This window comes from Salvelinus namaycush, chromosome 3 (assembly GCF_016432855.1).
Source record: "Salvelinus namaycush isolate Seneca chromosome 3, SaNama_1.0, whole genome shotgun sequence".
NCBI classification, from domain to species: Eukaryota; Metazoa; Chordata; class Actinopteri; order Salmoniformes; family Salmonidae; genus Salvelinus; species Salvelinus namaycush.
The window spans coordinates 32,308,797-32,332,082 of NC_052309.1; the positions used below are offsets into that span (position 1 = coordinate 32,308,797).

Below are 23,286 nucleotides of genomic sequence, written 5' to 3' on the forward strand. Positions count from 1 at the left end.
AACTCTCAGTCCAAGAACTACGACTATTGTCCACCAGGTATGTTTGTGTTTCATGGATAGACCTTGACAACATGACTAAATGTTATTGGATATGTTGCATGATAGTGTTCAAGTGGTCCTAATTGACCCTTCCAGTACAGTTATTGCTCTTCTCCTATTGAGAGGGGTAGAATTATCATATGCAGTCTATTGTCATAGGTCTGTGGAAATAATCTATAACCAAATAGGCTAAACTTGTCCTGAATGACGCAAATAAATATATTGTACTAGATTGGAAAGATGCAGTTCGGCGACGCAGTTCTTGGAACGTCAGCGGTAAAATTGGGGGTGAAATCAAGTTTTCAACTCTTCAAGTCCATGTGTCGCTCCAGGGTCGCGAGCTATGGGAACAGTTTGGAGATATAGGAACAGAGATGCTTATCACCAAAACAGGAAGGTAGAATGTGTGGATGGATGATAAATAATTACTGCTAGCCATTTATAATAATCCCTTGTCCTAGCTGTGTCATTTTTTTGGAGAAGAAAGGCTTTTAAAGAGTTATGCTGTGTTGGAAGTTTATTAGAGAAATTATGTTTCTTTCATAATGACAATTTACCATTATAATTTAAAGGAAAAGTTGTATTGTCTATCCTGCCGCTCTGTGTGATTGAATAAGCGATTGAGGTGACCTGTTAGTTCAAATTTACCGCCTGATGTTATAGGCGCATGTTTCTGATGATAACAAATACAAGGTAGGCCTACCTCTCATACCCCTCTCAGCATTAATGTTTATTTCTATCTTGTTATCTATTGGCTACCATGTTTCACAAACAGTTGCAGGGTAGGGATTGTGTTTATAGAGATTGATAAGCTTTTACTAATGTATGCTTGTATAATAACTGCAGAAGGTGGTTTTGTTACTGTGTTATCCATGTATATTGACACTATACGTCTGTCCTGTACAGTGGAGCAGGGATCACTGGGTGGTGAGTGGTATGACTGAGCCCCACCTTCCCAACCGCTTCTTCATCCACCCAAACTCACCCGCCCTGGGAGAGAGGTGGATGCAGTGCCCAGTCTCTTTCCACAAGCAAACTCACCAACACCCTCAACTCCAATAGCCTGGTAAGGCTTGGCACGGAAGACCCTGGCACTATCTGTGACACTAAAAGTGCCATGTCACCATGATACTGTTGCAATAGATGATAACCACTGAATGTTAAGTTTGGTGATACAATGCAGTAATAGATGCTTTGCTTTCATATCAGATACCTCTGTAAATACATCAGATACTGCTGCAGATATGAGGATATCACCATGTAGGATGAGATGGAGTGTATGTATTGGCAGGCATACTTGCTTTGGCAGGTTGCCTAATTTGAATGCAGTGGGTGAGGTAGGTAATACAGGTGCACCGGTTAGGACAAGGATAGGGAGAGAATTGAGGTTCTGTTTTAGTCTGTGCTGCTGTTTATTTCCTCTAATCAAACATAATCCATGATAATTTCCATAGATTTTGTGTTCTAAAAATAAACAGAACATATTTTCATCAGCATATTTTACATCATAAACAACATTACTTGTCACATTCCAACACAATCTCAGAGCCAGTAGTCAAATCATAATTAAAACTCCAAAGCATTTTACAAATAGAATCATTTCAAGGTATAAATGAGATTCTTCCAACATGCAAACATTCCTATCAATATGTGACAACAACTCAACATTTGACCTAATAATCAACAGTGAGTCTCTAAATGCACATCAATTGAAACATGACAAGAAAGTAAAATGTAAACAATATTGTGGGTTACTTATAGTTGGCTAATGTGATGCACAGATAATAGAAATAAAGGGATGATTGCTGGAGAGGTTTGTACTACTGCCTGGCACTGAAACTAAAAGACAAAGGAATTCAAGTATTTAGCAAATGAAATGAGTTTCAGGTGTGCTCCGAGCATAGAGATCTCTAGTATCCAAAAGGCAATATTAACATGGGCAGCACCATTGTAGACTGATACATTGGGATCTCTATACATCTCTATGGCTCAGAGGTGCCTGCAATTAAATGGACAGTTAGCTAAAAAGTGCAATTAAAGGAACAATAAACTAAAAAGTGTGATTAAAAGTCTATGAAAAATGATTGCCTTTTCTACAATGCTAGCACAGGAGGTTGGTCACACGTTAATTGGGGAGAAGGTGCTCATGGTAATGGCTGGAGTGGAATTAGAGGAATGGTATCAAACACATGGTTCCAGCCATTATTATGAGTTGTTCTCCCCTCAGCAGCCTCCACTGAATACTAGTAACAGGTATCATATGTTTTTCAGGTGGTTCTCCACTCCATGTATAAGTACCAGCCCCGCCTGCACATTGTCCTGTCTCCAGACCCCCACAGCCCTCTGTCAGGGGACTACCTGCGCTTCACCTTCCCTGAGGCAGCCTTCATTGCTGTCACTGCCTACCAGAACTCAGAGGTAAGGCCACGACACCTTTAGCATCTGGAACAACTGTATTCTGATTGTGTTGATAAGAGTGCCCTCTGGAGGGTGAATATGGACAGTGCATGTAAAATCTGGGACGTCAAATGCTTCCGCTACAAAAGAGCATAATAAGAGATGTGTAAAACTATAATTAATGAGGCGTGCTAATTTACCCAACAGATAACAAAACTCAAGATAGACAACAACCCCTTTGCAAAAGGCTTTCGTGACAACGGGCTGAACAGAAAAAGGTGAGAGACCTTCAGATAGCCTTCTAGTAGCTTGAAACATGAACAGCAACTCTCACTTGAAAGTGATGCAATAATGACTCAGAATAACATCTGATCATGTTTGTTGGTCAATCATCTATTCACCAATATGTTCCTCTTGGTAACCCTGTTAGCGCAGTGGGAAATATGATGATTGTGCAGAATTGGAATGGTACTTAGTTGACTCACTGATCAATTAAGTGCCATGTTCTTTTACTCTTTACTGGTACACATCACTATCATGTTACTAAGAAACTTTGAATAATGTGAATTCTTTCTCTGTAGGTTCAGAGAAAAGGAAGGTCAGAGCTCTGACAAACTAAATGTAAGAACGCCTGACGGAATCAAAACCTTCAAATGGTAGTCACATAGGCCTACAGAATTTATCATGTTTGAAACATCTGTAAGGGAAATTGTAAACATTACACCTCATTTCTAAATGAGGGATTTCTGTTTTATACAATGAAAAGTCTAGCCATGATAGTCAAGCCAGCTGTCTATTGACCTTGCCAGACATTGAAAATAACTGCTCACGAAAATAGCCAGCAGGCGTCATTATTTCCTTTTGAGACAATCCACTAGTAGGCTATCTACAGTACGTAGTCATTGTTCTGTACCTATCCTCTAAAGTTTATATCAGATTATTTTAAAGAGTTGGTCAAAGTGAAAGGTGAAGGAATCTCCATGTGTCATCTCTGTTCTAGTATTCTGGGCCTGTATTCATAAAGTAAAATCAAAATCAAATCAAGTTGTATTCAGTGCATGTGACAAATACAATAGGTGAACATGCTTACTGTGAAATGCTCACGAGTCCTTAACCATCAATGCAGAGTTTTAAAAAAGTAAGTAAGAAAATTTGCTAAATAAACTGAGTTGGAGTGCTGATCTAGGATCCATGTAATCATATTCATTGTTATCTAAAAGTTAAACTGATCCTAGATCAATAAACCTTCTCTGAGACACTTTATGAATACGGGCCCTCTTCTGTCCTGTCCTTATTGTCTCAGTACCATCCAGACCAGTGGATTCAAATAATGAGGCTGATGTTACCGTCTCCAGCTCTAGCTCAGTGGATTCCCATGGTGCAGTAGGATACAGGACTGATGACATCACATCTCTCTCTGCTGTTCCTGACCCCTTCATCTCTGCCTTCATGAACTGGGGAGCTGCAGCTGCCAAGAGTGATGGGGGGTTCAGGACCCAAGGACCCATAACAACCACAAACACAACACACTTCGTATCTGGGCCTATGACAGGTAGGATGATGATTGTTAGTTGCAGAAATGTCAATTTTTTTTCAATCTTAAAAGTGTATTACATCATCAGCTTTTAATAGTGAACGAGAATCATAAGTATTCTTATCAGTCCAGTATTTTCATAGGATATTGATTTGTTAATGATTATGATAATACCAAGTTTGTATTTATTATAAATAAATTAGGCTAATATTCTGAAACTGTACACTGTTCTATTTCATGCGTTGGGCAGCATAAGGAGGCCAGGATACTGGTTTACAAAATGTTGCCTCTCCTCTCTTCCTCACACACCCTCCACTGGGCCAGACTCAGTTAGCTTCAGGAGGCCCCTGGCACAGAGCAGCAGACCAGTGGGGCCTCACCCACCTCACCACAGAAGACCTGGTGATCCAGCACCACACCTCTCCCACAGCCACACAGCAGACCACTACCAGGTGCACCAGAAACAGCCACAGCCCGAGCAGGCTGAGTTCGACTACCCCCCCCAAGCTCAGCAGGATGAACCTCCCTGAGAGCGCCCTGTGTAGCCTAGAGATGAGCCCCTCCTCCTCTGTGTCCGGCAGCCCCCGGCCCATTACTGACATCCTCAACAGGATCCACTGTAGGGCAGAGTCTGGGATCCACTCAGGAAGCACCCAGTGGAAGCTGCTCCAGCCCCAGGCCCAGTATGAGGCCAGGCCTGGGACTGGACAGGGAGCTCCGGCCACCACAGGCCTACCCACCACTACCTGACCACGGGCCAGAGTACATGTCTCTCCATAGCATGATGCTCTACCACCAGAACAGCTTGATGGGCTCTGTGGTGCCACTAAGAGATAGCCATGTGGACATTCAAGTCCCCTCCTCCTCTCTAGAATACCCCTATAAGGCACTTATGCATGACTTGGATTTTGATGAACAGAGTGAGAAATAAAGCGAGCTCTTGTTCAGTAAACACAACAGGTCAGGTAGACGTTCAAATTTTGCCTCACCACTTGTCGACCTCTAGTGCCACCTCTGGGTAGAGTTGAGACAAATGAATGCAATATTGAGTCATTCCAAGGTAACTGTATAGCGCATCACTCTTTGCAATGTTAGATGTTGTTTAAATGTACATATTTTTCAGTTGTAGGATAGGCAAGTGGTTTGCTAGGAGAAGGAACTGGAGACTATTCTGCCCTGACATTTGATTCGTATAATTAGTAAAGGGAACTAATAATATGCATCACGTCAGAACGAGAACTCAGTATGTCACATATTCTCCCTGGACATTGTAAATCATGTGAGATTTTGTGCAACCTGTACATGCAGAAGAACAGTGGCTTATCAAATAATAGAACATGATAATTAGACTCCTGATGTTTTGATGTTAACATTAGCCCATCCGTTAGTGTCTGTATCGTCATTGGCTACATCCACTACAGCACATACAGTATGGGAGGAGGATAATGTAACAGGCCACTGGTAACAAATTCTCTGAAAGAATACTGAGGAGGCAGAACATTTATTATAGGGCAGCACATAACTTTGCCACAGAGTCGAGGATATGAGTGTGATGTTCACGTGCTGAAATATCCATGCTAGACCAGTTTTCCAGTATTATTTAACAGACTAGAAAATGGATGAATTCACACAAACATTTGAGTCTGAATAGATGACATTTAAACATGTTTCATTACAGATACTCTATAGATAAAGATACAAGTTAAAGGTATACAATGTTTGGTCTTCCACCTACATTCTAGATCCGAAAGGTATATTTTCTGATCTGAAAGTTGCTTCTACCCTGCTGAAATTACACCATCCATTCATAGTAATACATGAGACATTTTTGAAAGAGCGTTGACACAAAAATTAGGTGCCAAAAAAGAACATACAATGGGAGTTTTTCAGCTGAACAGAAACACAATTTGACCAGGGAAAGCCATCAGTATGTCCAGATGGAAATGTTGATGTGTTCTGACTTTATACAATTCAAACCAGCCATTTCATGAAACAGAACACAGGTTCCCATCTACATTTACAGTACTGTATCACACTGTTTATCACTCAAATTTTACGATCTAGTCTACTACTATGTAAATCTTACAAGCGGAGATTATTATAAAATAAATACAGTATTCTTTTAGTGATCAGTAGGGATTAGATAATGACATTTCTCCCCCAGACCAGAGATATACCACAGTTGGCAGCAGGTTGACGTTACTGTAAAAAAAATGACATTTTAGAAAAAAATGATGCTGAGGTCACGGATTCAGAAAGTGGTTAGATTTCCCCTAAAACGCTAAAACAAATGTTCATAAAATGAAGCCAACATAAAATGAACTCCACAACAAGACAGTCCAACTCAAATGTGTGGCAAAACAAACTGAAATGTATTCTTGTGTTTGAAGCACATTGGGTAAGGAATGTGGAGAAAACTGATACATGATTGGATGGTCAACAGGTCGTGGCAGCATTGCATTCCTAGAAAAAGATAATAGGCAGCACCCTGTAAAACCGTGAAAGTAAAGAGTCTGGTAAACTGTAGAGATAAGTTACATAATAGTTTATAAAGAATTTAACAGAATGTAACCAAAAGATGATATAACACAACATTGGCTACCCTAAGAGACTGAAATACATATCATGCCATATGATATCTCAATAGTTGGAAATAACAAGTATTAAAGCTTAGATTGATTGAGGTAATCCAGATGATCAGGAAAGCTAGCAGGACTCCTGGGTCTCTATATTAAGGCTAACTTTGACAGTATATGGCTTCATACAGACTTGTAGATCCATGCACATGTGTTAATGTCTATGTTTTCTGTGTGTTGTCTACCTAAGAATGCACACCTCCCATACCTAAGATGAAGAATGAAATAAAAGATTCTACTGAAGAATAAGATGGAATGCCAATGTTTCTGCTTTCAAGGCAGATGGCATGAGGATGGGGAGGACAATATTTCTACATCTCTCATTGAGATGGTAAATGGAGGTTTACTGTAGTATCACTAGACTATAGAATTGCCAAACCATTACTTTTCCTGAGGTTTAGCCACTTGGTTGGTAACCAGGCACTGACTGCACATTAGAATGAAAAAAAGTAACATTTGAGACGAAATATCTGAAATACTTTCAGTAACTATACAAAACCACAGGCACATCCAATGCATTATGTAACACAATGAACAAAAGAATAACAATGAAGACCTGGCGAGACCTTTCAGACCAGAATAAGGCCTGCACCGAACAACCATGATGAATGTCCCTTTTCTACAATGTAGACAAGCGTTAGTACAACAGAATGGGGTAACTACAAAAAAAACTAACATGTATAACAAAAAAGCAGTGGTACATACAGATGATCTGGCCCTATAGAGCTAAGGCACCAGGGATTTAGGAAAATGAAAACATCTAGACTCTTGTAGTAAAAAAAAAACTACTTGTTTTCAAATGTTTCTAGGTGAAGGCAGTTGATTTAAAGAGTGCATAAAGAAATATACTGAGTCAAGGTGCACAGGATTGTTTTTATGCTTGAGGGTTGATCATCTTCTGAAGCAAAGGGATCTGTGAGATGATAAGAGAGAGACTGGGTTAGCTGCAGGCTTAGCTAGAACAATGTAGAGTCCTTTGACGTAGTGACAATCAACAAGAGTTGGCCCATTGCCATCGCCTGGATATCTGCACATAACTCTGGCTTTGTACCAAATGGCACCCAATTCCCCATTTAGAGCACTACTTTTAACCAGAGCCCATTGCAAAAGTAGAGCACTACATAGCGAGGTATTCGGGACGTAAACACAGATAGTGATAGTCAGACTCAGTGTAGTCAGAGATTAAACATGGTGGGGATCTGTAGGGAGTATGCACTGGAATGACTGCAATTCGACTTGGACTTCACAGCAACATTTTATTTCTATGGTGTGCAAATGTTTATGCATAGTGTAGATTCAGCGTTATAAACATAGCTAACGGAGGCTGGATTTATGGAATGTGTTCACACCTGCAGTGCTTGTGAGTATGGGCTATCTCTCTCTACATTCTACTGAACCCCTCCCCCTCTCACCTTCATCAGGTCCACCCCTGTGAGTGCGTTGACAGACACAGGGAGCTCAGCCAATAGGCGGTTCACCTCGCCGGTCACACGGCCACCGTCCCCGCTCAGGATGACGATCTCATTGGTCCGGGCCAGGGGTGCCGCCACCTTGGCAGCAATCTGTACCAACACAATGACACAAACCTTCTTCACCTGGGTGTTCTTCAGAGAGAACTCATCTAACACAGCCTCTAGTTGTCATGTTTAAACCAAATGGTAAGTTGCGATTTCAAAAAAATAACATTGATATATTGATCAAATCTTATATTTTTTCATGTCCAAAAGTAGACACAAACTATATCAAATGCTTGTGTGCAGCTCTGTGACAACTTCCCCTTACTACACAACGTTAAATGCCCGTGTCGTGAGACACTGACCTTAGGCAGGGCCTCTAAGACCAGAGCAGTCTTTGCAGCATCTCCATAATGCTGGTAGGCCTCAGCCTTCAGCCTCATCTTCTCAGCCTCAGCCTTCCCTATAGCCTCTATGGAACCGGCCTCTGCCTCACCGATACGACGGATCTTCTCTGCCTCTGCCTGGGCCGTCAACACCTTCTTCATCCTGTTCAGGGGTTGGCAGGAGGGCACATGAAGGGTTAAACTCTAATAACATCATTGGATTGCAGACTGGATTGCATTAAACTACAGTATGACAAGCTTCTACACACCCAAAGCATACAAGTAGCTACTACTGTAAGTGTGAGATGAAGTTGCCCTAGACACTGATCGGTTTTTGAATTTTGGGTAGGATTCTGAAGAGGCTAAGCTGATCCTAGACCTGTGCCTGAGTGTAACTTACACTCTAGGCTCAGTGGTGGTTCACTCACATCCTATAGTATGACAACTTGTTTTGCATCCAGAATTCCAACAAGCATACACATTGCCCTTATTTTCCATGCACTCAGTGGTTGGTCACTCACTTCTGTCCCTCGGCCAGCTGCTGCATCTTGTAGGCCTCAGCCTCGGCCGGCCTCTTGACCGTGGCGATGAGCTCCTTTTCTGTGCGGTCAATCTCCTTCTCCTCGATGGTGATCTGCTTCTTCCTCTGAACCACCTCAATCTCTATCTCCTCCAAACGGATCTTCTGCTGCTCCTTGGCAGCCTGCAGCTCGTAGGCCAGCTGGGCTTCTGCTTTCTGGGGGGAGAAGAGGCATGGGTCATATTCACCAAGAATTAAATGGAATCAAACGGGCTGAAACGAAAAGGGAATACCTGAACTTGTGTAGGTAGTCCTTTATCCATTGTAAAACTTTTTGCTTTGGTGTGCACTAATGAATATGACCAGGGTGAATCTTGACGTCATCGATTAACTGCTAATGGTGAACCTAATCTAGAGCAATGATGACCATGTCTGATACCTTCGTGTTGACTTCTTGATTGAAAGCAGCCTTCTGCATCTCCAGCCCTCGTTTCGAATCGGCCATCTTGGTGTCTGCTTGGAACTTGACGTCCATCATCTCTTTCTTACAATCTGCTTCCTGTAGAGGGCAGAGACAACATGGTGAGAAGAGGAGGACAGGGAACATTCAGAGTAAATGCTGCAATGTCCTGCAATGCATTAAGGGAATCTAATTTCTTACCCTGATTCCCGCGTCTCTCTCTGCCTCGGCCACTCCAATATCGGCATCTCTCTGTACTGCGGCCGTCTGACTCTTCCCCAGGGAACTCAGGTACTCCACTTTATCATACACATCCTGACAGGCACAAAACACAGAGGCACTCGATCATTGTGTGGCTAGTGGTGTCACTATAAGAGTGTATAGCTGTAATGAGTGTATATAGAACTACAAGTGTGTATAAAGCTGCACTAAGCGTATTTACATTTCAAAAGGCCAGACCTGTGCCCAAATAGGACCTGACTGTGCCCCTGTCTATTACCTTGATGGTGAAGCTGAGTATCTCGATGCCCATGCGGCCCACATCAGGCGCTGCCACCTCCCGCACAAGAGCAGCAAACCTGTCTCTGTCCTGGTAGATCTGCTCTACCGTCAGAGTACCTGGAACACAGACCTGGGGTCAGTATCTGGGTGGGTCACGAACCACAGATACTCTGATATGGATTCATCTGAATTGGAGATTTTTTCATATCTGTTAAACATTGTTAAATTGTTAGTATCCTATATCAGAGAGACTTCAAAGTCTGGGTAGAACATTATATGGCATTATAGCATATGACATTTTATTTCCAGAGAGCTTGCAAAAATTGTTTTAAGTTCTATAGCATGACCTAATAGTAATAAAGTCATCAGAGACAAAAAAGTACTGAACAGCAGCCTGTGTCTCTGTCAGAAGGTCCCTACCGAGGATAGAGCGTAGATGACCCTCCAGGGTCTGCAGAATGACACTCTTTATCTCGATCACAGATTTCCCCAGGAACTGTTCACAGGCATAGCCTAGCAGCTCATTGTCTACCATCACCTTCACCTGGAGCCAGGGTAATAGACAACATTGTCAGCTCATGATGATATTGTTAGCACTTCAGAGACACAACTACGGTGGTTATTCTAAGTCAGGGATGGGCAACTGTAGAATTGAAGCAAACTTATTTAAAACTGTGGGCCCTCATGATGAGTTCAGATTTGTGGTCCCCACCCCCAACAAAGTTGCCCATTCCTGTTCTAAGTGATCATTGGTTATTTCTTAAAAAGTAACTGTCCAGTGAAAATCTTACTTTTAAAAGTTAATAGTCTGTTAACTCATCCAAATAATGTTATTGACTCATCCTATACTCATGTGGCCAAAGCACAGTAAGATCCTATTGGCACGTTCTAGCATTTATTTTCATATTTCCGTTAGGGAACACCTACTCTGTGAAGTGTGCGTGTGCAATAACTTAATTCGCCCTTGCACTCCTTCTAAACAACTACATTTTTTGAAGACTTTGGCAAAGGCTAGACCACTCTGTTACAGATTCTAGTTTTGGAAACAGAAAACTGTATGGAGATAATTGTTTCATCAATGAGAAAATTTGCAGAATCTCCGCAAAAATCCATCTCATTCCATCTCCTCCCACTGGGCTTCCTCTCATCACCATATTTGTTAGTGAACGGAAACACCAACCGGATGAGTCACATTTATACATCCGGTGAAATATCTGGCTCATTGTTCTATCTGTGATATAATCGTGTAACTGACAGTTATGGATGAAGACTATCATGAAAATAAAATATATACACAGTACCAGTCAAAAGTTCGGACACACCTACTCATTCAAGGGTTTTTCTTTATTTCTACTATTTTCTACATTGTAGAATATTAGTGAAGACATCAAACTATGATATAACACATATGGAATAATGTAGTAACAAAAAAAAGTGTTAAACAAATCAGAATATATTTTATATTCTTTACCTTTTGCCTTGATGATAGCTTTGCACACTTGGCATTCTCTCAACCAGCTTCACCTGGAATGCTTTTCCAACAGTCATGAAGGAGTTCCCACATATGCTGAGCACTTGTTGGCTGCTTTTCCTTCACTCTGCGGTCCAACTCATCCCAAACCATCTCAATTGGGTTGAGGTTGGGTGATTGTGGAAGCCAGGTCATCTGATGCAGCACTCCAACACTCTCCTTCTTGGTCAAATAGACCTTACACAGCCTGGAGGTGTGTTGGGTCATTGTCCTGTTATAAAACAAATGATAGTCCCACTAAGCGCAAACCAGATGGGATGACGTATCACTGCAGAATGCTGTGGTAGCCATGCTGGTTAAGTATGCCTTGAATTCTAAATAATTCACAGACAGTGTCACCAGCAAAGCACCCCCACACCATCACATCCCCTCCTCCATGCTTCACGGTGGGAACCACACATGTGTAGATCATCCATTCACCTACTCTGCGTCTCACAAAGACACAGTGGTTGGAACCAAAAATCTCAAATTTGGACTCATCAGACCAAAGAACAGATTTCCACCGGTCTAATGTCCATTGATCATGCTTCTTGGCCCAAGCAAGTCTCTTCTTATTGGTGTCCTTTAGTAGTGGTGTCCTTTAGTAGTGGTTTCTTTGCAGCAAATCGACCATGGAGGCCTGATTCACGCAGTCTTCTCTGAACAGTTGATGTTGACATCTGTCTGTTACTTGAACTCTGTGAAGCATTTTTTTGGACTGCAATTTCTGAGGCTGGTAACTCTAATGAACTTTTCTCTGCAGCAGAGGTAACTCTGGATCTTCCTTTCCTGTGACGGTCCTCATGAGAGCCAGATTCATCATAGCACTTGATGGTTTTTGTGACTGCACTTGGAAGAAACGTTCAAAGTTCTTGTGAAATTTTCCAGATTGACTGACCTTCATGTCTTAAAGTAATGATGGACTGACATTTCTCTTTGCTTATTTGAGCTGTTCTTGCCATAATTTGGACTTGGTCTTTTACCAAATACTGCTATCTTCTGTATACCTCCCCTATCTTGTCACAACACAACTGATTGGCTCAAACACATTAAGGAAAGAAATTCCACAAATTAACTTTTAACAAGGCACACCTGTTAATTGAAATGCATTCCAGGTGACTACCTCATGAATCTGGTTGAGAGAATGCCAAGTGTGCAAAGCTGTCATCAAGGCAAAGGGTTGCTACTTTGACTAATTTGTTTAACACTTTTCTGGTTACTACATGATTCCATATGTGTTATTTCATAGTTGATGTCTTCACTATTATTCTGCAATGTCAAATAAAGAAAAACCCTGGAATGAGTAGGTGTGTCCAAACTTTTGCCTGGTACTGTATATATATATATATTTTAAAAAAAATTGTGACTAACAGTCGACTGAAGACGGCAGGGCATTCCTGTGGTTGAGTCCGTTTCTGAGATAACATGGACTCCAAACAACGTAATGAAACTTTGTTGCCCATTGCTGAAACAAGAAAGGTGTTGTAGCAAATGATGAATAGAATGGGCTTGGAAACTCTAACCCTGGCAATTTGACTGGTAAACTCATGGGTACACTTGCAATGGATGCCTGGTATTGTGATCCATTCATTTTCATGGTAATGTAGAATGTTCATTCAAATTATGTTAACTGATGTGGCTCGTGCAATGGAATGTATTTTTTGTAATGTTTTTTGACTCAACAAAATCACAGCACCATTGATAGGTACACTTCCTGCTTTTCTCCTATGGGTACACTCGCAATGGCCACCAGTCCACCCATTATGCCAGCATAGACTTGAATGGGGACACCTTTTCTATTCATTTGGCAGCAAATGCAGTTAGGAGTGGAGGAAAGGAGAAAATGTGTCTAAAAATTGTAAATATTTATTTTGTCATTTGAACGGTTATTACAGACTGCAGTCATTTGGCTGCTGGACAGTTACTTTAAAATGCCATGTATGCCAATAATACTTATTTTATTTTCCAAAATATGTACATACTCTGCAGTTCTATTTCTAAAACAGCACATCATTATAACCACTCATTTATAAATTCTCCCTACATAGGCCTGCAGGAATAAAACACAACCCTTCCATAAGCGATCCCCTTACCTACCTCCCTACCAATGCATCATATCGTCCAGGGTCAGGTAACATGTTGTGGATAGCATTACCAAACAGAACCACACCTAAATGACTGGCCTTAGTAAGACAACCCTGCCATGACTCACAAGGCTGGTTAGAAGTAAAGAGATGATTACCCTAGATCTCTTACTCTTAGTGACTTATTTTTCTTACGTCAGGCAACAGTTTGCGGTCTTACTCTCCTCAAGGTCAAACTCCACTCAGAAACATCTATTCATATTGAGGACTGGAGTCATTAGTCATGTTGTGGAAATGTTGTCCTGCGCAAAACACTGATCTGGAGTGAATCTCAAAATTATTTTCCTTGATTCCTCTCTGCTCTCCTCCTTCTCAAAACATCAGGACGCGAGCAAAACTTGAGGAGAAAATCAGAGTAGAAGATCTCCTCCAATGCTCTGTTTCCCTCTGATGTTTTGACAAGGAGAGGACATTTGGAATCGAAGGAAAATACTCCACCCTGGTCTTCGTGAGGACCGAGTGAGACCGTCCTGTTATGAAGAGGCTATGTGGGGGACATCACTTATTTTCTTTTCAGGTTTACCAATAAAAAAACAACAGCAGTGCTAAAGTTGAGGATAAATCGATTCACCAGATGAAATATCCTCAGATTAGCCCTATTCAACCAATCTTTGAATCAATGGCGGTTGTGTTGTCCGCTGCAGCTGAAAGGAAAGAGAGTGAGCTGGTCCCTGAGGTGAGAGATGTGACTGGACATAGACTCCAATGAGACATGCACTCAGAAATGGTCTGTGAGGAATCACAGTATAATTGGAGGGGAGATGGCAATCATTCCATGATAACACTGATTATAAAACGACCACAGATAGACAGACAGACAACCAACCAACGCATCAGCAGGCCACCTGACAGAGACAGCAGGGGGAGCTGTGCCAAGGAAAGGTCAGCACAGAGATGAGGACCCGTGCAAATGTGCCCTACGCCACCCTTACATCCCAACCCCCCCTGCTAACACCACGGTTCCTCCAGCATGCTCTAAAGAGGGTGAGCAGAGTACCTAAGCAAAACAAAAAGAAAAAAAACACGAACACAGAAAATATGAGCCTGACGATCAGAAATAATACAAATGTTTCCTGACTGCAGTGCTTATTGAAACAACCTACTTTCACATTAATGACTTTCGTGGGAAACTACTTTCGTTGTGTTATGTTTTATGTGGGAGGGCCCTGTTATCTGGTTAAAATAGAAGCCGCCCACTTAGGAGGTTGCCAAGAGACAGAACTCACTCTTCCAGTTTCACAAACATGTGGACACCTGTTTAGAGCTCTCAATATTGTAGTAAAAGGTCATATAATGAGAAATAAGAGACATCCTATGGGTGTGTTAAAGGTCAAAAGGAAGGTGGGTATATCCACATCTGTACTGAGCCAATCCTATTACTTTGAGCAGGGACAGTCTCATTGAAAAACACATTTCAAAGACTAATCTTCAGGTGCCACATAACTCCTGTTACCATAGAAACCAGGACAGGAGGCTTGTTTAGGCTCATCCAATCATTTAGACCTCATTAGGGAAGTGCAGCGTTAAAGCTTCCTCTGCATCAGTGGGCACATTGTAGTCATGGCTACTGGACAGACTAGGAAAGTAAGAAAACGGAACATCACACAACTTGTGGCTACTGAAGTTTAGAAGTAATTGAATTGGTTGTAATAAATTACACATGATATACTAGATTAGTCGTAAATAAGACAAATGTCCAGTGAGAATTAATAAATAAAATCTAAAATAAAATGCAGGGAAACTTGAGCTTGCATACTCACATTGAATTAACATTTGCTAGTTATAACTTTGAAAATCACTGTTAAATCAGACTTTCACTGTAGATTGGCACTAGGGGGCAAACAAAATTAATCAGGCTTTTGGCACAGAGAAAAGGTTACAATACAAAAAGGAAATTAATGTAAACACAAAAGAATGTAAATGTTGGGAGTCAAAAGAAACATGTCAGACTTTATTCAGCTTCCTTGTACCCCTTTCAAGGAAGACTCAAAGGCAGAAATTTACAAGCAATGTCTAGACTGTTTCTGCCTTGATACGAAGGTCAATAATTCTCCACAAACAGCTAGTTCCACCTGATATTCATGGACAATAGATTCATCACTATAATTCCTGCTTGAGCAATATATAGGGTATATTTAAGTAATAAGGCCCGAGAAGGTGTAGTATATGGCCAACATACCCCGGCTAAGGGCTGTTCTTATGCACGACGCACTACAGAGGGCCTGGACACAGCCTTTAGCCATGGTACATTGGCCATTTATCACAATCCCCCGAGGTGCCTTATTGCTATTATAAACTGGTTACCAACGTAATTAGAGCAGTAAAAATAAATGTTTTGTCATACCCGTGGTATAGTCTGATATACCACAGCTGTCAGCCAATCAACATTCAGGGCTTGAACCACCCAGTTTATAATTAGTAATATACATGGGCCAAATCATTTGCAGCAAGGAGATCATACATTTTTTTTTTTAAAGAAATCTATAACAAATCCTGTTTGCAAAATGACGTATCCAGCCAGGGATGAGAGACTACATGAAGTATGGTGTTCACTCCATTAGACTTGACCACGGACACAACATTTCTTACATTCCACCATATCGGTTTACACAGGCTTTCTTGTTCAGTGTAAAGTAAACAGGGTCTGAAATAACTGAACTCTTGCAACAAAGAACCATACATCTCCATTTTGGAAAATGTTGTTGACTTGACATATATTTCTAGTTGTATAGTCAATTAGGTTTAAAAAAAAAAGTTATGTATAGACATGTACAATATACTTCCACAAGTTTGAAACCATGGATATTGCAGTTAATTTATAATAATGAAATGTTAATAATTGATGGAGGCGTTTCTTCTGTCATAACTTCTATCAGGAGAATGATTGACCCTCCGTCACGGCCATGGCACCAATCCCCTTTGGGGACGGCAGGTAGCCTAGCAGTTAAGAGGTAGGCCAGTAACTGAAAGGTCACTGGTTCGAATCCCTGAGCAGACTAGGTGAAAAATCTGTCAATGTGCTCAAACAAGACACTTAATCCTAATTGCTCCAGTAAGTTACACTGGATAAGAACTTCTGCTAAATGACTAAAATGTAAAGATGTATGGAAGCTGAACCCAACCCGCCTTGAGCTGAAAGAGGCATTCCAGTCCATTCTCAGAAGGTAGGTGTGGTACAGTAGGTAGGTGCTTTACCTGTGCCACCCCAGTGACAGTAATAGCTACACCCTCCGCTGTCTCTACATCCTCACACTTGGGCTGCAGGGTCATAATCTCAAGGGTTATCCTGTGGAGAATGTGGAAAAAATAAAAATAGGCATGTTCTGGAGGGAAGTGATAGCAAATTAATATAAGGGGAGTAAAAACACAAAAAGTGAAGGAAATAAAATATTAACATTCACTCAAAGGACTCCTCCAGGGATGTGACAACAGGATGTAATAGAATGCTTTTTCCCCCAGAGCTCAAAATATCATTGGATTCTCAAATGTAGTTGTGATGTGAATTGAATCACCATATTGAAATAAATATCAAGTCATATTAACTTGTTAATCAACAGTGTAATAGCTAGCAATGGTGGGACCCTTCTTTACATCCCTTTCTCAGAGCATTCATTATGGGGACCCTGTTGCCAAAGCCCATAGGAGTGAGTTAACAAACACAGAGGTTAGCTGTGTAGCAAAGCCCATAAAACAGGTTAATGACAGACCGCTGACTCTCTCTCCCTTCCAGTGCAAAGGGAGAGAACAACATGACATGGAGAAAGAAGGAAAAACAGAGCGAGAGAGACAGTAGTTAGCCAGTTAGTCCACTCGTTTGTTTGCCTCTGACGTTTTGTTTGGTTCTTGACCAGTCAGTCCGTGCCCGACTGTCTGTCTTTCTGGTCTTTGTAGTCTTTTCGTGGCTGTCTGAAGAATTACCTGAGCCACCCCTGTCACATCCAGGGGGACACCCTCCAAGGTTTCGATATTCTCACAGCGACAGAGGATGGTCATTATCTCCAGAGACATCCTAGGCAGGTGATAGAGTTGTAGGAATAGGAGAGGCAGGACAGTGAGTGTAGTATATGCGTACAGTAGCTGTTAGGGATGTCAGTAGAGTAGGGTCAGGGTTGAGAGGGGAGGGATTAGAACGAGAAGATACTCTAGGAGGAAGTGGCATCGGTATCTCTAGTCTGGGCCTACGCCATAGACCAGACTCTACAGCAAAAAAGGAACCATTGTGTAACCTAACCACCAGAGTCAGATAGCTTCAGATGGAACCAAAGGCTTCTCCAGTCTATCAATGATCTAATGCTAGTATGCTGGTGTTTACACTACAAGCACGAACACTGCACAGCCAGTCAGTTCTCTCCACAACACAACAGACAGAAACAACTAGGACAAAGGGCAGGAGTCACAGGGAAGGATTGGTCAACACAGCAGCATTCTTAAAACCACATCTGAGATTAAGGCACAAGAGATTACTCAAAAATGCAAGTCCCTAATGACAATCTCTACTGCTTTGTTGAGGCTCGCTAAACAAGTCTAGAGCAGGGTTTCTTAAACTATGGGTCAGGACCCAAAGTGGGCCCTGGGCATGTGAGTTATGAGAATACATATATAAAATCACACACTATTTCTTCTTAATTTGGGTCGTTGGAGGACTGTTAATTTCTCATTTGGATCTCGAGCTGAAAAGGTTTAAGAACCCCTGGTCTAGAGAGTATTGATAACAAAGCAATTGATTGAGTAGTAATAATAATACAATGTGAATATTCAGCCCAAAATGAGTTTCACTGCTCTCACACACACACTGTCTACAACATGGCTAAGAACACTAACATCAAATCAATGTTAGATCCACTGACTGACAGAGCTAAAGTGCATTTAGAAGCTGGCCGAGTCCTCAGAAGCTCCCCATCAACAAGGGTTAAGGTTAGCAGTCTCTCAGCTTCAGTGTCCATGTCTGAGAGAGACAGGGGAGGGGCTGGCTGCAGCATCACTTCCCCAGGCCTCTGACTCCTTCTCTGTCTGTGTTATGGGAGAAAGGGATCAAAGTCTCATTGGGCCAGAGACACTAATAAGATTGCTGCATCACTAAACGGGAAGAGGCTGGGAGCTATGGTTACCCCCTTCAGGGCCCGGCCCATTCTCCAGCTGGTAACGGCTAACAACTAATGGCTACCAGCTAATGCAGGTGGGGATGGCAAAAAAATACAAAATAAAAACGCTGCACCAGAGAAAAACTATACGTGGATGTCCTTTCTCATATTTATTTAAATCATCCAAAATTATAGGAAAGGTGTTAAAAATATATTAGTATCATCGATGGGAAATATGTGAGGTCCAACTAGAGGCTGGAAATCGGTTTGTGTTGTAAAGCCAACTTCTATGGTCATTGTTGGCATGCCAAACAGAACAAACAGATCAGGGACCAGGCTAGATTAGGATATCTTCTTTCTTCGGGTGTTTTCACATATAGTCCTCTTCAAAAGAACCGATCTCAGTATTTTAAAGTGAACTCTGGGGTAAACTAAAGAACTAAAGAACTCAGTCCTCTTTGTATTCACACTGCCCTTGCCTTTGAATGAGGCCTCAACTCTTTTGCCAATTCAATTAACCTATTTTGTGGTCCAAGTTCTCTTTGCATCAACATTGCTATGTTTAGAAAGGAACCCACAACTTTTTCCAACATTCACTTAATGCACTCTGGGTTTTTACAAAGTGCAGGACAAGCCATTCCTTCAGGACGTGTTATCAGACAGCTAGATATACAGTGCCATCTGAAAGTATTCACACCCCTTAACTTTAAAAGAAATCTTGCTGTGTTACAGCCTGAATTTAAAATGGACTAAATTGACATTGTTACACAATACCCCATAACGTCAAAGTGGAATTGTGTTTTGATTTTTTTAAGACTAATTATTAAAAATGAAAAGCTGAAATGTTGAGTAAATAATTATTCAACTCCTTTGTTATGGCAAGCCAAAACACAGATTCAACCACAAAGACCAGGGAGGTTTTCCAATGCCTCGCAAAGGGCAACTATAGGTAGAAAAAAAAATAAAACAAGGCACTAAAGTAATACTGCAAAAACTGTGGAAAAGCTATTAACATTTTGTCCTGAATACAAGTTTCAAAGTGTTCTGTTATGTTTGGGGCAAATCCAATACAACACATTACTAAGTACCACTCCATATTTTCAAGCATAGTAGTGGCTGCATCATGTTATGGGTATGCTTGTAATCCTTAAAGACAATTTTTTTTTATCCTGAAAAATAAATAAGAAACTCACTAAACAGAATAGAGCTAAGCACTAGAAAACCTTGCTCAGTCTGAAGTGCCTTTGAATAGGGTATGGCAGGTGCCAGACGCACCGGTTTGTCTCAAGAACTGCAACACTGCTGGGTTTTTCACTCTCAACAGTTTCCTGTGTGTGTATCAAGAATGGTCCACCTCCCAAAGGACATCCAGCCAACTTGACATAACTGTGGGAAGCATTGGAATCAACCTAGGCCAGCATCTCTGTGGAAAGCTTCCGACACAATGTTCCCTCTAAGCTGTGCGCGCACTAGCCGAGACTACTGCTCAGCTCAGAAATATCAGCCCACAGAGAGAAGCACGATATTGAACACTTCTGTAAAAAAAAAAACTATGATAAAAGCCTTGTGTTCCTATGTTACATTTTTTGTCTAGGGTTGTTGGCGGTAGGTGCACCCAATTCAGCTGCTCTGCGCGCCAAGTAGGCGAACTGTTGCCATTTTGAAACATTTCATGTGTCTAAAGGAAAACGGTGGCTTCCCTGCAGGCCCAGAGAGCAAATCAAGTGCACTATAGGCCTACCGGATGGCTCAGATGACCGTGTCTGCAGTAACGTAGCAGGCATAAAAGAAAGCTACAGCAAAGTTGATACTGTAAGATTTCAAAACGTTTAAAACCATGACTAGAGTGAGTTCATGTTTAAGTTCTTACTCAGCACTGTCAACACTTTGTATAAGCCATAAAATGCTTGTTCTTCCCATTTCTACTCAGCGCTACAACAACTACTGCAGCAGTAATGAATGAGTAGGGAAGTGTATCTATAGGCTTGCATTGTTATTTTTAACAGCTTTGGCTTTTTTTATATAGAGGAATATTTCACTCTCTCTGTTCATAGGAGTAACAACAATTTGTACACAAGGCAGAAATAATGCGGTGCGGCTCGAGATTCACCATCAGCTGGAAGACTGTGCCCCTTTTTGGTCAGTGTCAGTGGAGGAAAGGGAGAGCGGAGGGATGTTGAGAGTCGGTGAGTCGCTGAGACTGACCATCAGATGCAGGCACCATCAGTCCAGTAAAATAAAAAAGCTAATGATTTAAATGTATGCTCACCCAACTTTGCTTCACAAGTAATACAACAACAGATCTATTACCAGTGTGATCATATAGCCTAGCTCAAATTGTGAAAAAAAAATATATATTTTTAAATGGCCCAAACAATGCATTGGCAGGGCAACTCAAGCAAAGCCAATATGCGGTGCTAATGTATTAACAATATCAACGTTTCACTTTACTGTGGCAATTGTGAAACGCAATATTAGCCACTTTCAATGCAACATACCGACAAACTATGTAACAGATTTTATTGTAGGCAGAACGCTTCAGAGTAGGATTTTATTGTATTCACACACACTATTCAGCCTGTACTCTACACAGCCCGGTGCAGCATAAACAGTCAGAGCTGCAGTAGGCCTATATGCAAATTGACCATTGCCATTTTTGGATCTGTGCCATTTACTTTGAACTGGACTGTGTTTACAGCACTAGCGGTCGTGAGTAGATGTGCTTGTTTTGAGATCAAAAGCGAGAGCTGCATGTAGCCACGAGCGCACATTTTGTTCATATTATTAGCCCAGTTATAGGTAATTTATAGTCGGCAATAGGGGAGCGATTGCTTCCTACAAGAGCACAAAACATTTACATTTCTAGACATCTTTGAAAAGTGAGTCAGGTAAAGAGCTTTTTTTGTCTTAAAAGGGGTAGTTTTGTATTTTGAGACAGGCTTGAATAAGCTAAGTAGTCAAAAGGCAGAGGGTAGCATAATTTGTATGATTCTCTGTAATAAATGGTATGGGAATAATAATGCATTTTATTTTGTAAAGTGGTTTCTTGCATAAAACACAACATTTTCAGTCACCTTGTATGAAGGACTAATGTCAAGCCCTGCATGTTTTTTTATTATTCTAAAGTCTCATGGAATGTAGTTCTACTTTGAACACCACACATTCAACGCTACTGTAGACTGAATGATAGAACAGCCATTTCCATTTTATAATGTTATGGGATGCATTTTCTCCATTGTTTTTGATGGTAGGCTACTCTGGTAGGCCACAGTTGAAGTCGGAAGTTTACATACACCTTAGCCAAATACATTTAGTTTTTCACAATTCCTGACATTTAATCCTAGTAAAAATTCCCTGTCTTAGGTCAGTTAGGATCACCACTTTGTTTTAAGAATGTAAAATGTCAGAATAATAGTAGAGAAAATGATTTAATCTTTTATTTCTTTAATCACATTCCCAGTGGGTCAGAAGTTTACATACACTCAATTAGTATTTGGTAGCATTGCCTTTAAATTGTTTAACTTGGGTCAAACATTTTGGCTAGCCTTCCACAAGCTTCCACAATAAGTTGGGTGAATTTTGGCCCAGTCCTCCTGACAGAGCTGGTGTAACTGAGTCAGGTAGGTAGGCCTCCTTGCTCGCACACACTTTTTCAGTTTTGCCCACAAATTTTCTATAGGATTGAGGTCAGGGCTTTGTGATTGCCACTCCAATACCTTGACTTTGTTGCCCTTAAGCCATTTTGCCACAACTTTGGAAGAATGCTTTGGGTCATTGTCCATTTGGAAAACCCATTTGCGACCAAGCTTTAACTTCCTGACTGATGTCTTGAGATGTTGCTTCAATATATCCACATAATTTTCCTGCCTCATGATAACATCTATTTTGTGAAGTGCACCAGTCCCTTCTGCATCAAAGTGCCGTCACAAATTGATGCTGCCACCCCCGTGCTTCACGGTTGAGATGGTTTTCTTCAGCTTGCAAGCCATCCCCTTTTTCCTCCAAACATAACGATGGTCATTATGGCCAAACAGTTCTATTTTTGTTTCATCAGACCAGAGGACATTTATCCAAAATGTACAATCTTTGTCCCCATGTACAGTTGCAAACTGTAGTCTGGCTTTTTTTAATGGCGGTTTTGGAGCAGTGGCTTCTTCCTTGCTGAGCAGCCTTTCAGGTTATGTCGATATAGGACTCGTTTTACTGTGGATATAGATACTTTTGTACCTGTTTCCTCCAGCATCTTCACAAGGTCCTTTGCTGTTGTTCTGGGATTGATTTGCACTTTTTGCACCAAAGTACGTTCATCTCTAGGAGACAGAATGCATCTCCTTCCTGAGCGGTATGACGTCTGCGTAGTACCATGGTGTTTATACTTGCATACTATTGTTTGTACAGATGAACGTGGTACTTTCAGTCATTTGGAAATTGCCTGAATGAACCAGACTTGTTGAGGTCTACAATTATTTTCTGAGGTCTTGGCTGATTTCTTTTGATTTTCCCATGATGTCAAGCAAAGAGGCACTGAGTTTGAAGGTAGGCCTTGAAATACAGCCACACCTCCAATTGACTCAAATGATGTCAAGTAGCCTATCAGAAGCTTCTAAAGCCATGACATCATTTT

General features: G+C 41.2%; 1 protein-coding gene and 1 pseudogene across 3 annotated transcripts in view; one reads left to right on the top strand and one right to left on the bottom strand.

The window, feature by feature from the left end:
* Positions 1 to 279: 279 nt before the first annotated feature.
* On the top strand, positions 280 to 5,465 carry LOC120043840 (annotated as a pseudogene).
* Positions 5,453 to 23,286, bottom strand: part of LOC120030370 (flotillin-2a) — a 37,273-nt gene continuing 19,439 nt past the window's right edge. The window contains exons 1-10 of one of the 3 annotated variants that reach the window (XM_038975774.1): positions 17,500 to 19,371; positions 16,777 to 16,867; positions 10,348 to 10,471; positions 9,926 to 10,044; positions 9,628 to 9,741; positions 9,406 to 9,525; positions 8,968 to 9,182; positions 8,426 to 8,609; positions 8,019 to 8,168; positions 5,453 to 7,519 (exon numbers count right to left, since the gene is read on the bottom strand). In XM_038975774.1, the coding sequence (XP_038831702.1) occupies positions 7,481 to 7,519; positions 8,019 to 8,168; positions 8,426 to 8,609; positions 8,968 to 9,182; positions 9,406 to 9,525; positions 9,628 to 9,741; positions 9,926 to 10,044; positions 10,348 to 10,471; positions 16,777 to 16,851 (1,140 nt within the window). In that variant the 5' untranslated portion in view covers positions 16,852 to 16,867; positions 17,500 to 19,371 and the 3' untranslated portion in view covers positions 5,453 to 7,480. Of the gene's footprint in view, positions 7,520 to 8,018; positions 8,169 to 8,425; positions 8,610 to 8,967; positions 9,183 to 9,405; positions 9,526 to 9,627; positions 9,742 to 9,925; positions 10,045 to 10,347; positions 10,472 to 16,776; positions 16,868 to 17,499; positions 19,372 to 23,286 lie in introns of those variants that run through there. The other 2 variants (XM_038975761.1, XM_038975768.1) reach the window with 2 other exon arrangements.